General features: G+C 38.4%; 1 protein-coding gene across 2 annotated transcripts in view; it reads left to right on the top strand.

Annotated features, from left to right (window-relative positions):
* Window positions 1-16,201, top strand: part of ABCD3 (ATP binding cassette subfamily D member 3) — a 75,588-nt gene extending 59,387 nt beyond the window's left edge. The window contains exons 17-23 of one of the 2 annotated variants that reach the window (XM_049616775.1): window positions 2,103-2,180; window positions 2,287-2,352; window positions 2,449-2,538; window positions 3,017-3,136; window positions 9,383-9,487; window positions 12,451-12,507; window positions 14,461-16,201. In XM_049616775.1, coding sequence (XP_049472732.1) covers window positions 2,103-2,180; window positions 2,287-2,352; window positions 2,449-2,538; window positions 3,017-3,136; window positions 9,383-9,487; window positions 12,451-12,507; window positions 14,461-14,538 — 594 coding nt within the window. In that variant the 3' untranslated portion in view covers window positions 14,539-16,201. The remainder of the gene's footprint in view (window positions 1-2,102; window positions 2,181-2,286; window positions 2,353-2,448; window positions 2,539-3,016; window positions 3,137-9,382; window positions 9,488-12,450; window positions 12,508-14,460) is intronic. The other variant, XM_049616777.1, reaches the window with a different exon arrangement.
* The last annotated feature ends 3,880 nt before the right edge of the window (window positions 16,202-20,081 follow it).

Genomic DNA, 20,081 nt, shown 5'->3' with positions numbered 1-20,081 from the left:
ACTCAGGATCCACATAAGAGTGAAAACATATGGTATCTGTCTTTCTCTGTATGGCTTACTTCACTTAGCATCACACTCTCCAGTTCCATCCACGTTGCTACAAAGGGCCATATTTCGTTCTTTCTCATTGCCATGTAGTACTCCATTGTGTATATAAACCACAATTTCTTTATCCATTCATCAGATTCTCAACCATTTTTAAAAAGAAGCTCATTCTTTTGTTACTGTGGTAAAATATACATAACGTACAATTTATCCCTTTCTACCATTAAATTTTTTTATTGTGGCAAAATGCACATAACATAAAATTGACTCTTTTAACCATTTTTTAGTAAACAGTTCAGTGCCATTAAGTTCATTTATAGTGTTGTGCAGCCATCACCAACTAACCATCTCCACAAATTTTTATCGTAACCAACAGAAACTCTGGACCCATTAAACAATAATTCCTGATTTCCCACTCTCCCCAACCCCTGGTAACTACTATTCTACTTTATAGATATGACTATTCTAGGGACCTCATATAAGTGGAATCATACAGCAGTTGTCCTTTTGTGTCTAGCTTATTTCTTGAAGTTTCATCCATGTTGTAGCACGTGTCAGAATGTCCTTCCTTTTCAAGGCTGAATCCTATTCCATTGTACGTATAGTCTACATTTTGTTTATCCCTTCATCCTTCTGGGTTGCTGCCACCTTTGGCTGTTGTGGCTAATGCTGATGGCTCTGTGTTTCATCAGAGTAAAAGGCAGTCCTTTCAGTGGCTCCCAGTGCCCTGTAGGATTTGCCTGCACTGCTTTCCACCAACCTCTTACTTCTCTCAGCTCTTTTCCTACTACTCCTTCCTCTCTCTCAGTTTTCTCAACCTCTTTTCTGTTTTTTGACAAGGATACGTACATTCCTGCTTCAGTGCCTTTGAACCAGCTTTTTGTGGGTAGGGTTAGGCTAGAGCAGTCTTCCTCTAGATAAACTCCTAATTTACTCCTTTCAAAGTTGCCCAGTTGTCATTTCCAATGAGTCCTGGTCTGGCCACCTTCAAAACGTAACCTCCCCTAACCGCTTCCAAATTTCCTTACCTTGGTATATATTTTTTTCCATAGCACTTATTTTCTAAGATACTATTTAGTTTACTCATTTCTTGTGTGTATTCTTTATGTCTCTCCCACTAGAATGTAAACTGGTACGGGCAGGTTTTTTTTTTTTTTTATTCATTAGCATAGCTCCATTACCTAAAGCAGAACCTGACACTGAGCATTCCAAAAGTATTCATTCAATTAAGTAATAAGAACATAAGGCCTCAACAGTTAAAAAAATTTGTCAAAGGCAGGTTCCACAGCTAGAGTAACTCATACCTTTGTTGTCTCCTTTCCTGCTGTGATACATTGCTCTGTAATGTTGTGAGCTGAAATTCTAACCCAGGTTTCTGATTTTTCACAGGGTTGATTAACACTTATATGAGACCATAAGCTCAGAACTTAACCACTCTTGATTACGTTTTTTTCATTTAACTTTACATCATTGCAGAGCGATTTGGTGGCACTTGTAAATATTAATAATGCATATATACTTCTAAGAATCTGATCTGTATAGACACATTTCTCACCAATGCATAAATTCACTCACTGATTCCAGTTCATTGCAGTATTATCTAAAAGAGCAAAGCAAAATGCAAAAGACTTAACAAAAAGGAGGTAGTTAAATAAATTAGGGTGCATTCTTAGAATGGAATACACTGTAGGCCTTTAAAAATAGAATGGGAGGAATCTGAGTATACTGACTTAGAAGAATATTTGTGATATATTATTAAATAACATATAGAACATACATAGTATGATTCCATTTTTTTTTTTGAAAACATATACACACATACTTGTTTTCAAGAATTCTCAAAATTTATAAGCTGCAGTCACTGACTTTTAAATGAAAAAAGTGAGTAAATATTGAAAGTAAACAAAAATGAAAGGTCAACCAAACCCTCCACTGCTTCTACCTATTATCACAGTTATAGACAAACTAGAAAGCTTATCGTTAGCAAAGAACAATTTGACTCAAAAGAAATGTTCACTGAGTATATATTCCCTATTAATTCATGGACTGATTTTCAGGTTCGATCTGGGGCCAATGTTTTAATTTGTGGTCCAAATGGCTGTGGGAAGAGTTCACTTTTCCGTGTTCTTGGTGAAGTAAGTACAAATTGGCCTCAAGATATTGTAGTCTTGTTTTGCCATACAATCTACTACATGGTGAAATTTATAATTGCTCCTCTCCCCCTTCCTTTTCCTTTTATAGTTATGGCCTCTTTTTGGAGGGCGTCTAACTAAACCTGAGAGAGGAAAGTTATTCTATGTTCCTCAGGTAAGACCTTGTTTATTTTGTAATCTTTGATTTAAAGATCTTTTCATTTATTTTTAAAGAATTCACTTATAATAATTTTTGCTCTGCCACTATCAGAGACCTTATATGACCCTTGGAACACTTCGAGACCAAGTGATATATCCAGATGGAAGAGAAGATCAGAAAAGGAAGGGGATATCTGACCTAGTAAGGAAATGCTTATGGACTAGACCTACTGGAAATCCTCCATATCAGATTCTTTATCTTAATCAGTTAAGCATTTTAACTGCCAGGTAGTTTATCCTAGCCTGAAAAGCCTTCTAAAACCTTGTCATTAATTACAACTTTCCAAGTTGAGGTAAGATGTTACCTACTTTGCTTAAATATGGTTTGGTGAATTTAACCTGTCTTTACACTATTACTTTTTTTTTTTTTTTTCATTGCCCTTATCTTTTAATTATATGCAATAGTGTTATTCTCTTTAAGCTACTACATATGTCAAAGTTAGCATAGATAGGAAGTAAAGGATTTAGGGCTATCTTTGTGCCACATTCTTTTGTGAAATGTGCCCCTGTAAGTAATATTGGCAGTAGAATTACAGCGATTCTAGTTTAAAAAATAAAGCAAGCTAGAGAATGTTGGTTTACATTACGTGTGATTTAATCTTTAATCATTTTGCTGAAAGGTACTAAAGGAATACTTAGATAATGTCCAGTTGGGTCATATCCTTGAACGTGAAGGAGGCTGGGACAGTGTTCAGGATTGGATGGATGTCCTCAGTGGTGGAGAGAAACAAAGAATGGCGGTAAGTTATTCTTGGACTATATTGCATGACAGGGCAACTGATTGCTTAGGGTCACTCTTACAGTCCAGTATTTTGATTAATCAAGGCACACAGTTTTATTTTAATCTTTTTATTTAGCAAGTATTGTTGAATGGATTAGTTTAAATGATAATAGAAATGCTTGAAAATATATAACTTGCATGTACATTTAGAAGTCTGAAAAATCCATAAATTTTCTAATTATATTACTATTAATTCATTGGGGATTAATTAAAGTTGGGGAAACTTTCCATCACATTGATCCTGGGTTATATGGTAGTCCAAGATGTCTTATATCTTTTTCCTGTTGACCTCTCACTGAAGCTTTTCTTTCTGAAATATCAGAAGGTAGTAGAAATCATCCACTCTAACTTTGTTCCCACTTTATTCTGTTCCTGCCCTTCCCTCTACCATTATGTGTGTCCTGGTTTCAGGGCTTAGTATCTGCTACCCAAAATTATTTAGATTTCTTACATTTTCCTAATATGAAGAAGGGTTTGCAAGGAACTGTTTTAATTTTATGATTGTCTAAACTTATTCCTGATCAAACTTGACTACAGGACACTGCATATTAAGAGTGATACCTTGAGTACTCTGTTAAGAGGGATAACTTTTAAAGAGTCATTTTCTAACCCTGCATACCATAGTTTGCGCAGATCCAGAGGAATTTTTTTTCCAGTGTGTTAACCTTGTGGAAATTAGAACTGTGGCTAAGGAAAAACAGTAAAAGAAATGGCTTATTGCTGAATTGCTTACTCATTATCTTTAGATTCTATTCTCCCTTTTCTGTTGCCTCCTATTCCCTGATACTGCATATTATTTTTCCCAAAACATACCCATTCTATATGAACTTAATAGTGTTTTGTCTGGCTAGTGCTATAGCATAAGATTAATTGATAGAGTGAAGAATGAGTCATAAACAAAAGAAAAGAGATGTCAGCCATACTCAAAATGGAAATTGGGTGGTAGGAGTGAGAATTTGAAGTGATTGGGGTTTCTGGAATCAATTTAGTAGATGACTATAGAAATAACTACAAGTCAGTAGAGCAAATTTAAATTCTTGTTACCATGACTTCAAAGAAGATGGAGGGATAAGTCAAGATTCACAAATGGACACAGTATAAATCCAGAGAAAGAAAAATAAATGTGCTGAACTAAGAACTCTATGTGTAGGGTACAGAAGGGATAGTTCTTCTTTGAAGATAAGAAGTTCAAGGTCTGGAGGAGTGAGAGAATGTGTTAGGGAGAGGACAAGGGCCAAAGAAGGAGCCCTGTAAAACCAGATGAGCCACTCTGGAGCGCCTGGGTGGCCCAGTCGGCTAAGCGTCGGACTTCACCTCAGGTCATGATCTCACAGTCTGTGAGTTCGAGCCCTGCGTCGGGCTCTGTGCTGACAGTTCAGAGCCTGGAGCCTGTTTCAGATTCTGTGTCTCCCTCTCTCTCTGCCCCTCCCCCATTCATGTTCTGTCTCTCTCTGTCTCAAAAATAAATAAACGTTAGAAAAAAAAATTAAAAAATAAAATAAAACCAGATGAACCACTCTAGAGTTGGTTGGGAAATGGAGGAGCTTACCCATGACAGGGCTGCACGACCAAGCCATTGGCAGGTGTGTTCTGTGTAGACCAGTGTTTGCAGAACTGACTGAAATTTAAAACCAAGCATATTGCTTTGCTACCTTCAAAAGGTTTGTGGGGAGAGAGAGAAGGCTAATGCAACAGATGTTGATGTTGGTGAAATTGGGCGAAGAGTTTTTGTGTGGTCACTTTACTGTTCCTACAGTTCTGGGTAGGCTTGAAAATTTTCAAAGTAAACAATTGAGGGAAGAGAGGACATAATTTTTATAAGTTATAAAAATTATAATTTTTTAAGAGTAATAAGCTTGAAAGGTCTAACCACCCCAAACAGTGAATCTGTAAGAGTGATGGTTGGTATAAACAGATGAACCAAAGGAACTTTTGGGTAAGGAAAGTCACATTTAAATTTGAGGGAATGGAATAATACCTTTGAATAAAGGGAGGTCTGGTGAACACATTTCTAAAAGTTCCTTGAAAAACGTCAGTATAAATGTAGGGAAATGAGATTATTATTCCATGATCTTAGTGAAAAAAACCTTAATTATGGTATAATTTTCACAGAGTTCACTATTAGCTGGGAATCTACTCTGTGCAGGCACTGAGATAGGTGCCTGCCCTTGATAATTGAGTGAGGAGATACAGATATTCTCAGCTATCTCACACACAAGGCAGTCTTCAGTTACAGCTGTAAGGAAGGTGCACTGGGATAACACGAGGGAAGGATTGGTTTTGCGTGGCAAACTCTAACTCTCCTGGCAACCCTGTCAATTAAGGTATAGACAAGGGAAAGCCTTGCAGGCTACTGAGTGGCAGAATGGAGATTCAAGTGCAGGTGGGTCTGACACCAGAATTCTTGCTCTTTTTTTTTTTTTTTTTTTAAAGTTTATTCATTTATTTTTGAGAGAGAGAGTGGGAGAGGGGCAGAGAAAGAATCCCAAACAGGCTCCACACTGTCCTTGTGGAACCTGATATGGGGCTGAAACCTATGAACTGTGAGATCATGACCTGAGCTGAAGTCAGATGCTTAACTGACTGAGCCTCCCAGGCACCCCCAGAATTCTTGCTCTTGACCAATATGCGATACAGCCTCCAGTGTCCAGGTGGACTGTCTGTCCAGTTCCCTTCTCTCACTGTCTGTTACAGTCTCAAGTAACATCTTCCTTACCTCCCCTGCACTTGTTTGGGCCCAGCCATTACCAGCCAGGGTAGCTCTACCCAGTATCATAAGTTGCAATATCTTACTTCTCTGATTGATAGTTATCTTTCCTACTCCTCTATTCTTGTTCTTCCTATTTAGGAAAGTTTTTTTTTTTTAATTATGAAAAAGTATGTATGATAGAAAAGTTGGAATATTTTTAAAAGTATAAAGAAGGGCCAAAACCCCCCTTACCAGAGATACCATTGTCATAAAATTTTTAGTGTTTTTTAAATCCATTTTTGCAATTCTTTTTCTTTTACCTAATTGGCAACTGTCTCCTTGCTTCAGACACCCTGATATTTTGAATATTGACCCATCCCTTTTCTTATGATTGATAAGTCCCCTTCTGACTCTGCCTCCTTTCTGTCCAGTACAAACTTAATAATCCAGGTCCTGGCACATAGAAGGTACTCAGGTAGTATTTCTTAAAGCAATGAACAAATGATCCCTTCCCTTTAACTTCCTTTCCCACTTTTTGTTTCCTCTTATTACCTCAGCCTCAGCCCAAGAGCAGTTGTTTGCCTTGGCGTTTGTGTACATAGGCTCCTGAGCACAGCTGAAAGATCAGGGTGACGGGGGTTGGTACCGTCACGCTTTCATGGCTTCCAGTCTTCCAGGGGCTCACAGCACGGTCAGGTGGTCATTTACTTACTTTTGCCCCTCTCTCTTATTTTCCACGAGTATCATTTATAAACTACTAATCTCAGGCTTTCTACCTCATTGCCTACTCCATGTCTCTCTGCAGAACAGCTCAACTTCTCCTCAGAGGAGAAAGAGAAGCTGTTATGTCAGTGAGATGACAGCTCATTTTTATTGAGTGCTTAATAGGTGATAGGCGGTAGGCTAAGCCCTCTCCATTCAATTCTCACAAGTCCCCTGGGGCAGGAACTGCGGAGTACCCCGTGTATGGAGGAAGGTGAGCAATAGCACAGTGAAGTGTGCTGCCACACAAGGCTGGGGGTGAAGGTGACCACCGAGGCGTAGGCGGTGGCGTGTCCAGCTCAGGTGGCAGTACAGCTGCAGGGGTCATGGACTTATTCACGTCACGATCTCGTACTGTGGGATCAAGTACTGACGGCGGAGTGGGAGAGAGACATGTGAGAAAATCGCTACACGATGTGCTGGGTGTGGTGAGGTAGGTATGCAGAGACTTCCATGGGGACACAGAGGAGGGGCATTTGTGGAATGCCTTTAGATAACCAATCCTCTTCATTGAGCTTGCACTAGGCTGCCCTGACCTCCCTCATTCTGTCTGTGGAGACTATGTCATCCTTCCTCTTGAGAAAAGCTCAGTGTCTCCATGTTTTTGGACCCTCTCTCCTCTGACTTTATCATATTCTTTCCTTCGGTTATGCACATGTGCAGACACACACCCTGTATTCAATCTCTTCTGGTCCTTCTCTTTCAGAAAGACATTCCAGGTCTCCCTGATCTAAAAGGCAAACTCAGCCTTAACCTCTGTCGTCTGTACCTTTCATTCTCTGCACAGCTGAACTTCTTCATAGTCTATACTTAATGCTTCCCCTTCCTCACCTCATCAAATAGATACAAACCCCAAGAGAGCTGCTTATGTTCTGGCCATTAATTTATCAAATATTTAAATGTTTCCTTCATGCAAATATCGAGTGTACAGTAGTGATTAAAATAATCTCTGCTTATGCAAATATACTAGCCTAGAGGAGTAGACAAAGAAACAAGACAACACACAGTTCAAAACCTATGAAGCACTGCAGAGATGTTAAGGAGTGACCCGCTTAGATTGTGGGACAGGGGTCAGGGTAGGTTTGAGGAGGTGGTCTAAACAGAAATTTCAAAGATGTGAGAAGCAGAGTACGGTGCGGTGTTTGAGACCTAAGAAAAATGACATGTGCTAAGCCTCTCTGGCCTTAGATACCTTGTGTCCTGGTCATGTTGAGGTTAGAAATGCTGAGGTTAGAAAGTAAGTAGGAATCCGATTATGCAGGGTCTGTGGGCCATGCTAAGGAGTTTGGGTTTTGTTCTTAGTGAAGTGAGAAGTTGTTGAAGGGGTTTAAGCAGAAGAGTGAAATTCTTGGATTTACATTTCTGAAGAATCCTTCTAGTTACAGGGAAAATGGATTGGAGAGGAGTGAAAGAGGAAATAGGCCATTTGTGGTCCTCTAGGCAGGAGAGGATTGTATTCTGGGCTGAGGGCATGATTTTGGAGATGCAGTAAAGTGAGTGGACTACAAAAGACTGAAGGACTTACTCGAATGGACTAAAAAAAATGAGGGGTAGGAATGTGGAAGGAAGGAGAAGAAGGGAAAGATCAAGGAGGACTCATGGCCTTCTAGGTTGAGCAGCTGTTTGATAGTGTGATTTGCTGAAATGTTTAAGATGGGGGTGGAGTACATGAATGGATTTTAAGGGGAAAATCAGATAACTAAGTAGAAATATCAAAGAGGAATATTTATATATCAGTCTTGTAATTAGAAGAGAAGGATGGGCAAGAGATACATATTGAGAGTTTACAAATGTAAATAATACTTGAGATAATGAGATTCAATGAGATCACTCAGACAATGTAGGAAAAAGAGAAGAGGACTTAGGAATTGGCCCTGAGGAACCCCAACATTTAGTGGTCCAGCAGAAAAGAAAATGCTGGAAAAGAAACTGAGGAAGCAGCCTAAGAAGTGAGAAGAAACGTTAAGACTATGGTTTCACTGTTACTTTCTCAAGAAGGAGGAAGTGGTCATCTGAGTTGCATGTAGCAGAGAAGATAAATTGGGTAAGGATGGAAAAGTGTCCATTGGTCTTGCAACATGGCGATCGTTGTTGGGGGCTGATGACCAATTGGAATATCTGTTAGACAAAGGATCAGGGTAAATAATTCCCAGAAAATAAAATACGTATGGAAAATAAATGAGCAAATGTTCAGCATTTGTGCCAATCAAAGAAATGGAAGCTGTAACGATCTTGATGTTAATTTTTACTTACAAAATTTGCAGAGCCTTTAAAAAATGAGCACACCCAGTACTGACCTCAGGGATATAAAACAGGGGCACTCAAAAATAATTGGTGGAAATATTAATCGGCAGCTTAATATTAATTGCCATGACTGAGGTAACAGAATATTTAGAAGTAAACACATATTTGCACTTGAGCCATCTAGAGTCTGAATTCCAAGATTTGGTTACAATATATACCCTCTAATCTTGTTTAGAGAACTTTCTCTGATAGTTTGAAACTCAGCTTCATTTCACATCACATCTTAAATGTTTTGATGAACTCTTAACAGTATTTCCCATGTGTTACATTTTCCCCATTGTTTGGGAAGACAGTAAAAACAGGTTTTTTGATATTGTTTCTGTTTTGGGAAAACATTTTTTAAGTTAAAATAATTTTTGTACTTCTTTTACAAGACTAAGTGTAAATCTAGTTGAGCTTACTAGTTTTTGCATGTTGTGATTACACAAAATATTTCTTTTTGTGCTTCAGATGGCAAGGTTATTTTATCATAAACCCCAGTTTGCCATTTTGGACGAATGCACAAGTGCTGTGAGTGTGGATGTGGAAGGCTACATTTACAGTCATTGTCGAAAGGTAAGCACTTCAGGTTCTCAGTTTTAGGGTTTGTGTCATTCTTCTCTGTGTACTCTGTGTCCAGCGAAATATCTGTCCAAAGAGAAGATTTCAAGTTACTAAGTAATGAAATTACTATCAAAGAAGGATGTATCGACTTTAATAAAGATTTCAAATGATAATTAGTAGATATGAATAAAAGAAAAAGAATTGTAAATGATTTCTGTATATAATTCTTTAGCCGTATCTTAGATTTGAAACAAATAGTATATTTAAACTTACTTCCAACTTTCTTACCAAAGTTTCTTTTGGTAGCCTTTTCTTTAAGTAACTGTTGAGTGGTTACTAGCAGTATATCCTAACCATTCGCAGCTCTGTGTAAGTAAACGAAGTACAGGAGTCTTTTAACAACTTGTAGCTGTTCTTTGGGGGTTTATAGTACACATAAAAGGTCATATCGCATATTTACAGTGTGAATTCCTACCCATCAGTGTTGGTACTAGCAGCAGCAGCAGCAGCATCTCCTGGGAACTTGTTAGGATGCGGACTCTGGCCCTACCAAGTCAGAGTCCACATTTTAACAAAATTCTCAAATGCACATTAAGGTTTGAGAAGCATTGGCATGAAGACAAAGGAATGCATGTGCTACATTCATCTTTGTAGGAAGATTTTCGTTACTGATTTTATTTCTGTAATGGTTTGTTTTCTATTCTTGAATCCGTTTCAGTCATTTATAATTTCTCTATGTATTTGTTCATATAAACTTTCAGATTTATAGGTATTGGAGGTATTTATAGGTATAGTCCATTTGATCAATGATTTAGAGGCTGGTAGTTTTGACCATGCGACTTCCTCTTACATCTAGTTGTAGGCTGTGAGTCCCCACATAAGATGTGATTCTCCTATAAAGCATAGATTCCATTTAAAAGAAAAAAATTCTTATGGGACTCCCAGTTGATAATTTAGCTTATACTACTATAACAGCAATTGAATATGTATAAGTATGAAATCAAGTATGAGCTCCTTGAACTTAGAGCTGATTTACAGCCACAGAACTAGTAAATTCACAAATTAAGTACAGACAAAACAGAGTTTCAATTTGGTAACATTAAAGAGACCTGTAAATACTGTTTTGCTGAAACCAAACCACTGGTTTAGGATTTAATTATGGAAAGATACAGTCTGAGGTCCAGATCTTATATTTTGAATTTTGTTTATGTATCTTCAGCAATTCTAACAAAAAGAATGCTTTCATTAAGTTGAGATCTGATCCAATTATTGTGGAATCATAAGAATAAATAATTTCTGAAGTGAGCTCTCAAAGATTAAATAAGTGTTGTACCACTGAAATGTATTTTATTAGTAACTTATTTTGTCATGCAGTTTCTGACCAATTTGAGAACCTTTCCACGTGACATCCAAAGTCACGGCGCATTAAAAGTTTTAAGTGCTGTCACTTTAAGTAATCACTTGGTACCAGCAGAAGTATAAATCCAGACTTGGGCACTTAAATCTCATGTCGAAATGATCCGGAATGTACTTAGGCTAATTTTTAAAAAATTATCAAAATGAAAATAAAATTAGAACTCATGATGGAATTTTCTGGATATTCTGGCATTTATCTCTGTCAGCCTTGAGAGATCCATTTTAAGAAACCATGATCTAGAGCAGAGTTTCTCAGTCACCGCTCTTCTGACATTTTGGGCTGGATAATCCTTAGTTGTGGGGGGCTCTCCTTTGCGTTATAGGATATTTGGCAGCATCTCTGACCTCCATTCATTAGATGCCAGTAGCTCTCAGTTGTGACAATCAAGAATGTCTCCACGACATTGCCAAGTGTCCTCTAAGGGATAAAAATCCTCCCATCCCCAGTTGAGAACTACTGATCCACAGCATCTGTAGTTATATTGATTAGTGTTTTGTTTTTAATCTTTATTACAGTCTAAATCTTTATATACAGTTTAAAAACCAATAAGCTTTTTGGGGCGTCTGGGTGGCTCAGTTGGTTAAGCATCTGACTCTTGATTTTAGCTCAGGTCATGATCCCAGGGTCGTGGGATTGAGCCTCCCCCCGCCCCGCTCCCATGTTGGTCTCCGAGCTGGATGTGGAGCCTGCTTAAGATATTCTCTCTCTCTTTCTCTTGTTCTCTCTCTCTCTCCCTCCCTCACTCCCTCTCTCCTTCCCTCCCTCTCTCCCTCCCCTTCTACCTCTCCCCCACTCATGCTCAGACTTGCTCTGCTCTCTTGCTCCCTCTCTCTCAAAAAAAATTAAAAACAAAATAAAAAAATGAAAACCAATAAGCTTTTAAAACCACAAGATTTTTCATTATTTTGCAGCAAGCTCAACTGGGTAGCCAAACCTTGCCTGAACTAACAAAAGATATTTAAACTCTTAGACGTCTCAATGTCAGTGTTCTTACATGCTGCCACAGAAACATTCATGTGTTTAGTTACAGAATTCTTTCCCAGAACCCTCCGGTGATGATACTACTACTTTTCCAAAATCTGAATTCCAAGACCTATTCCAAAACAGGGGTTCCAATAAAGGATTATGATCCTGTATTTGAAAAACAGATGTACTGTAGACAACACTATATTATATAGATTTAATTTTCCTGATTTTGACCTTTTGCTATTTTTACTGTTCTTGTACTCTTTTCATATATTTTTCACAGTAAAATAGGAAATGTGTTGGGATGTATATTTTCTGCTCCATACAAAATAGTATACTTAATGCTAGTACCTGTTAGTTTTTTTTATTTTTTAAGACTTTATTGATACTTGTTTGTTTTTGTTATGTGGTCAATGGTCAGTACTTTGCATTACCTTGAACATCGGGGTGTCCATTGTAATTTTTTCTCTTTCACATTGATTTTTAACTATAGCTTCTGAAGACAGTCATTTTAATAGCTTAAAAATATATACTAGTTTAATTTGTGATTCTGTGTTGTTGATGTAAACCTAAATCATTTTCTTTCTCTTAGGTCGGCATCACCCTCTTTACTGTGTCACATAGAAAGTCTCTTTGGAAACACCATGAGGTTTGTATTTCTTAACATTGAATGGTATAGGGGAATTTTATCTTATTTAAATATGTGCATTCAGGTGGTTATATGCTTTTAGATTTCTTGGTGTATGTTCCCTTTTAAATACATACCTTGAAGTACAAAAGGTGATTCTATTTCAGGTATATAAAATAAAATCGGTTTTTCTTAAATATTATTGTAGTTGTCAGTTTTGAAAGTTCTAATACATATAAACAAGCCTTCGTTGTATTTGAGAGATACTAGAAAACCACTTGTGGTTCTCTGTTTTTATAAATGACTGTTGTATAACTGACTAAAATTTACACAACCTTATCACAGCTATTGCTAAGTAAAGTTTTTCTCACCACCCAGTATTGGCAGGAGGGGAAAGAGTCTTGAGGATTAGATGGCAGAAGGTTTAGGGACATTTTTAGTGAGATCATAGCTATGAAGGGGAAACTGAATAATGTCGGCTATGTTTACCATTGCACTGTAACAAAATAGAATCATTAAGTAGTCGTTATAATTTACACAGAGATTGCGTGAGGTTTGCACTAGTACAATACCCTATTTATTCTGGTGCTTAAGCAGAGCCATTCTCGGTGTGGCAGTTCTTTTCAGCTCTTGATGTAAGGTGATCACACCCCCAAACTAAACCCTGTTGATTCATTTTCCCTCCCTCCCTACTTTCTTTTTCTCTTTCTTCCTTCTTTTTCTTCCTAAATGATACATTTTAGGTAGAAGAACGGGTTTGAGAAAAATTAGAACAATAGTATAGGGTATCTTGTGCCTTAAAATACATACCTCATGGAGCAGCGTTTTCACCAAGTACTGGGCTACATAAATGTCCTTGAGGGATACAGAGTACTGTCTTTACCCCCAAGAACCTTATGGTTTATGTGATCGTGTACAAATGATCAAATGAAGAGATGGGATTTAAAGTCAGAAAACCTGGGTTTAAGCACCACTGCATCAGTTGCTTCCTTCATTAATAAAGTTTCTTATCGTTGCCTTCCTGTCTCCTAGATTACCATGAGGATCAGAGAGATAGCCTCTATGAAAGTGTTTTGTGAAAAATAATGGAATTCTGTATAGCTGCTTGACTTTTAAAGATTCTTTTTATGATCTTATGACATAATTTGACCATTTTTTCATGAATGAAGTGAGAAAGTGAATAACAAAGCAGTTTGAAAAGTGTCCAGGCCTTTGTGTTTTCTCAGGGGTTCATAAACATTACAGCCAGAGGGCTGTGAGAGGACTTGGGCTTGATGTCCCCTCTTTTTCTGGTGGTGCACACAAGCAAAACATCAAGAAGTGATTATGTGAAGGAGGGGTGACACGTTACGATGTCAGAGGCCACAATAGCTAAGAAATAACAACATAGAAGATGGAAAAACAAGTCCTTTCTGTAAATAAAAAGCCACTAAATAAAACAGAAGCCTTTGTAACTGCCGTCCTAAGTGTCTTCAGTGGATAGGGTATATAGGAACTCTGTACAGCTCTTTTCCTCCTCTGCTAAGACCAAGAACTAACAAAAGCCTTAAGTTAGAGGTCCCACACTGATCCAGGAAACCAGATAAAGGAAGTATTCAAGACTGCCCTGTTGGTCAGTGTGTTTTTACACAACCAAGATCAGATCCTTGTTTTTGTGGAGTTACAGAAGCATTCTGATTTGTAGGAGGCTTATACATTTGGTTCCTTCAAGATAATAAGGAATTCTGGTATTTTAGTTCTCATAAAGGAAAGTACTATATCCACTCCAAGCAGAATTATATTGTTGCTATTTTTAAAAAGATAAGACGTCTTCATTTAGTCTTATTACCTTTCTGTGTATAAAACTTTTGAAGGTTTTAGTAAAGCTTAAAGTAATTCCCAATTGTACTCTTGCATAATAATCTCTACATAAATTGCTGACAAAAAGGAAATTCTCTTAGTCATTGATTTTTCTCCCCTGCTTCTTTCCTACAGTACTACCTGCATATGGATGGGAGAGGCAATTATGAATTCAAACAGATAACAGAAGATACAGTTGAGTTTGGCTCTTAGAATCCAGAGAGCTGTACTGCTTCAATGAATTCATTACAGAACACACTTAGAAATATACAGTACATTGTAAAATAAAGTTGAGCTTGTTTGTTTTTAAACAAAGCAACAAATTAGCTATGAAATGATTGAGAACAAGTTGTTACAATTAATATTATATAGGAGATTGCTAATTGTGTATATGTTGGTTTAATTATTAATATGTACTAAGAATGTCCTTATTCTTGTGGTTAAAAACCTGCCTAAATTAAATTAGGCTTAAATCAGTGTAACCTGATTCATCCTGGGATGTAAACCATTTGAAGTCAGCTAATTTGACTTTGATGGCTCTATCTTTTCCTTCAGTGAAGAACCCTATTAAAAACTGGGGTCATCATTTATCCTGTTCTAACAAGATAGTTTTGAGTTTCATTTTCTTGTGCTCCATGATAGTGGGAAACAAATCAGTGTATTATCAAAATGTACAACATCAATGCATAATAGCATTTATTACACGGTGGCAGATTTCTTTAGCTGCCACCACTACACTCATTCCTTGTATATGTCTTGGGGTACATTTGACTCCAGGAAAGCCATTTGAATTTTCTTTGGCTAAATCATAAATGTGCCCCTCTCGATCTGCAGTATTGAGTTGTTTTGAGGGTTCTTTGTGGTGATATAACAAAAATTTATGTGCAGTCTTGCTTACAAGGGGTGGTTACTATGTTTCACACCTGATCTTCCCAATGTTTGGGATATTAAAACACAAAGTCCTTATATATCAAGCTCAAGGTCTTTAAGAGTGTTAGATTTTTAAAAAGAATCGGATGGATTTGTGTATGGTAGAAACCCATTCATTAGAAGTATGGTGGTTACACGGCATTAAACTCCAGATGAGCCATAGGAATGCACTACAGGAAGTAATGCACTGAGTATGCAATGTTATCACTGTCTTTGACCGTGATTTTATGTTGGAGAAATATGTTATAAATGATTATGCACATGGGTGAATTATGTTTCTTAGGCACTGGTTTATCTCTGTGAATCTTGAATAGCTTTTTTATATTTGGGTTATTATGTTGAACTATCCTAAGAGAAATTGATTTCAGCTCACCAAACCACATTAATGACTTGTATTATTTGCACAGGGAAAACTGAAACTGAATATTCTCAATAAGCTAGATATGAAATCAGTTTTATCAAACTAGGGTTTAGAAAGGGGCGTTTTATATTCTTATTTCTGTATAACTGATTTTGGTTTTTTGCAGAATTAACTGAGAATCACCGGCTACCAAAGTAAAACTTGATGTACTGATTCCATAATACATAACTTTCAGTTTTTACCACTCTCTTTGGCAAACTTGTATACTTACTTATTTTCTGTTCAGATTAAAAAGAATCAGATATCCTGTACAACCTTTGCTTGTTCTTTTTATTCTGCTATCTAAAAACTGGGTAGTTCATACATAGTTCATATAATCTTGACTTGAAAAACACAAAAATAAATTGACATTCAGAAATCTCTTTTAGCACCCAATGTCTCTTTTAAAAAAGTTTTGTTAAATTTTATTTTAACAGAATGAATTTCTCTTTTAGAAAAACCACCATAACACCTTCAGTGTATCAGGGCACCTGGCTGGCTCAGTTAGTAGAGCATGTGACTCTTGATCCTCGGGGTCATGAGTTTGAACCCCACGTTGGATGTAGAGATTACTTAAAAAAAAAAAAACAGTTAAACTACAAACTTCAGTGTACCTCACAAATGCTGCCAAATAACCAGGAGACCTTAAAAGATATCAGTCCTGGGAAAGATTTTAAGTTACGGAGGAAATTTTAGATTTTCAGATTTCAAGATTACCCTAAACCTACTAATATCTGCCTCCTAATCCCTTCTGTAATGGATGTTTACCATCAAAAAACCATTTTGGGTTTTTTTAAAATTTTGTCTTCCTTTTAAAATTTAACAAAGATTAAAGCACCTCACCATTTGAAGCATAGAGGAATATCCTTCTCCTGGAGAATCACCATTACATTAACGTAATGATGGTTCTGAGAAGATCTACAATAAAGAAACCAAACATTCCTAAAACATGATTGAACAGGGAACATCTTTTTCATCATAGTTCCTTGTAACATCGACTATAGGCTGCACTGGGAAATAGCAGTTTAATCTGAAAAATAAGCCAAAGGATAAGTTTTATCCAGGAGCAACATACTATTGCGTACCAAGCGTATCACTCTGTTCTAACACCAAGCTTCTAGTTTTCATACAACAGAAAATAGGGGCGTAAACAACTAAGGTTGTTTGCTATGCATTAATGGAATAAACATGTATCTAGGGTTTGCCTCTGCAGGGCAGGAAAAATGTTACCTTCCCCTTCTTTGGGTTTTTGGCTGGGCCTGAGAATTAAGTTGACCCAAGACGGACGAACAGGAAAGAAACAGACTTATTTAATACAAGTTTTCGGTGGCACAGAAGCCCTCATAAGGAGATGACCCAAAGACGTGGCATAACCTAAAGGCTTTGATACTGGGTTGAACAAAGAGAGGCAGCTGTGGAAAAGCAGATAAGGTATGTGAGGAAGCCAAGAAAAAAGGTTTTGTATAGAATTCTCTCAGTCTCAACATCCTGCCCTTGAATGAGGATGGTACTTTCCTTCTGGTTGAGGGAGGACATCTTCAGAATGGGGAGGACAAGTATTAGCTTGTTTTCAGAAAGAAAAAGGGCGGAGTCAAAGTGCCCTTCTTGTACCTGTTTTTTTTCTGTGTCTTTAGATCGCAACTGTCGTTATGCCGAAGTAAGCATGTCTTGGAGCGGCATATTTTGCCACCCTTCACCTTTTTCCTCCTCTCCTAACGATTAGCATTTGACTTAAAACTGTAGTGATACTATAGGTTGTATCATTTCCTTATGTAATTTTCACACTTTTAAAATTGGTGTTTAAAAGTGTAGTTTGCCTAAAGGCGGAGTGAATTGTCTTCTGTCAGATGGACTTGAGCATTGTTAGTTGTAGGAAACTGTTTACATTTTTACCTACACCAGTTATTTTTCCTTTGCAAGTCATTGAAATGTTCTGACCTATAAACATATGCATGTCACTTGGAAAAAATCTACCAAAAATTACTGAAAAACAGTCCCCTCCTCACCCCTAGAGGCAACCATTTTTAATTGTTTTGTGGTAATTCTTATTTTTAAAATAATATGCTCTACAGCTATTTCTAGATTTATCAATTTTAAAACACTTCCTATTGCCCATTTGTCACTGGCCCTGAACTCAGTACTGACCTCCTGAACTCAAACTCCTAGAAGCTTCTGCCTCAGTCATACTTTTTGAAAACTAACTTAAATGCTGGAACAGAAAAAAGAAAAATCTGAAGAAGACACCTGAGCAGATGAATCAAAAAATGCTTCAGCCTCATTATAATGGTAAAATCCCCTGAATGTTCATCCCAATCCCTACTAACAGGAGCCTGTCTTCTCTTGTTTAGGGAGTCACTGCTCTGGAAATTACACCCTGTGATCTCATTGTTTGTGCACATGAGGACCTTGTGAGGCAACTCCCATCTGGTGCAGTCTGTCTATAGGTCACCAAGAAGCGGACCAACTTTGGTCCTGTAACAGATTTGGTGACCCAGATGACACTCTCGTCCTTCTGAGGTTCTATATTTCAGTTCCCTGGTTTCCCACGGGCAGAGCAGTGGGTAACAGCAGCTGCCCAGGCTATTGGGGCCAAGCGAGGATTCCTTGGGGGGACTCTCCCTTGTTGGTGCCTGTGTTACCCTACAGCATAAGAGACGAGGCTGGACCCAAAAGTCAAAGCCACCTGCAAGGTTTTAACAGGTGTTACAGGTCTAGCTGAAGGGAGGTACCTTGTAAAGAGGGAGGCTTACATAAAGTTCCCGCTCCAATCCAATCCGCTAATAAGAGAAAAAAAAGCCACCTCATCCTGATTGGTTGGAAGGGCCGTGTCCCTACTGGTCGAAATTGGCAGGCAATTCAGTTTGGCACTTTTGGGAGCGAGAGTCTTCTGTGTTAAGCCAGACTTGTATATGGGGCTACATCGTGGTCACAGTCTCCTTCTGCTCTGTAACAGAAGCAGTTTAACAATAACAGCCCCCCGGTGCATAAGGTTTTTCACTTGGAGCCTGTTCCATAGTCCCTAACTGTCTCAACCTGTGTTGCTGGAGCGGCCTCAGTGCCCCATTGGGAGACCCAGCAGCTACACTGAGCCTTCTGTTCAGAAGATCCTTCCACGGAGGTAAGTGGTGCTGATCCCACAGCACAGCTAGAAGAGTTACTCTTCAAGTTGTCTCACAAAATGTGGGTAATTCGGCAAAAAAAAAAAAAAAAAAAAAAAAATCTCGTTAGTCAAGCATACTTTGTTCAAGTCAAGCTGGGGGATTGAATGCTCCTTTAAATCCAGCCTAATCATCCCTGGGTTGAAGGATTGCAGCAGCCGGCTGTTTAGGGACTCGGAAGCACCGGCCCAGCAAAGCGGGAACAATCTATTGAGGGCTCATTTAGGGCCTGGATACCTGGTTGGTCTATTTGTCTCAGATACCTGACAGTTGTTTAAAAACCCATCAGTCTTCCCAGAGAGGCTGTGAGATTGTGTAAAAATGCATACAAATTGGGACCCTGAGGCCCAAGGTAGTCAAGTGGTCCTTAATACCCGTTTCTTCCTTTTTTTTAATATATTTTTTAATTTTTAAATTTTTTTTTAAAATTAATGTTTATTTTTGACAGAGAGACACACAGTGTGAGTGGAGGAGGGGTTAGAGAGAGAGAGAATCTGAAGCAGGCTCTAGGCTCTGAGGTGTCAGCACAGAGTCCGACACGGGGCTTGAACCCACAAACTGTGAGATTATGACCTGAGCTGAAGTCAGACACTTAACCGACTGAGCCACCCAGGCACCCCTAAATGTTTATTTTTGAGAGAGAGACAGAGTGCGAGCAGGGGAGGGACAAAGAGAGGGAGACAGAATCCTAAGCAGGCTTCAGGCTCCAAGCTGTCCAAAGCCCGTCTTGGGGCTTGAACTCAAGGACCATGAGACCGTGACCTGAGCTGAAGTTGGCCGCTTAACCGACCGAACCACCCAGGCGCCCCTTAATACCTATTGCATATCTCAAAGTGCTCCAGATATCTGCAGAAAACTTCAAAAATTGGCCATAGGTCCCAACACTAACTCCACTCAGTGGACAGAGACAGCTTTTAGGGTATTCAATAACTGATATGTGACAGAGGGTGAAGAAGAAGACAAGAAAATGAAGACAGACTGCCGTTGTGGCAGTGGCTCCAGTCTGCATGAGGTAACTCAGGGGAAGAAAGGAAGGCCCCATGGGTGAGTGTCCCTAGTCCCAATCGTGGGACCAAGATACCAAAGACAAGATAGGGTTACAGTCAGTGTGCGTATTGTAAGCACGAGGAGCGCTGGGAATGGGATTGCCCATATTGCCCCGGGGAAGGAGAGGGGATGGGCAAAACCAAATCATTCCAGGTGCCCCTCATAGAAAATCAGATCCTCATCTCCACGAGGAGCACCTGTGGCCCTAGTAGAAGAGCCAG

Source organism: Panthera uncia (assembly GCF_023721935.1).
Source record: "Panthera uncia isolate 11264 chromosome C1 unlocalized genomic scaffold, Puncia_PCG_1.0 HiC_scaffold_4, whole genome shotgun sequence".
NCBI lineage: Eukaryota > Metazoa > Chordata > Mammalia > Carnivora > Felidae > Panthera > Panthera uncia.
The sequence above is the reverse complement of the archived record's forward strand: the minus strand, read 5'-3'. Positions and strand labels throughout refer to the sequence as shown.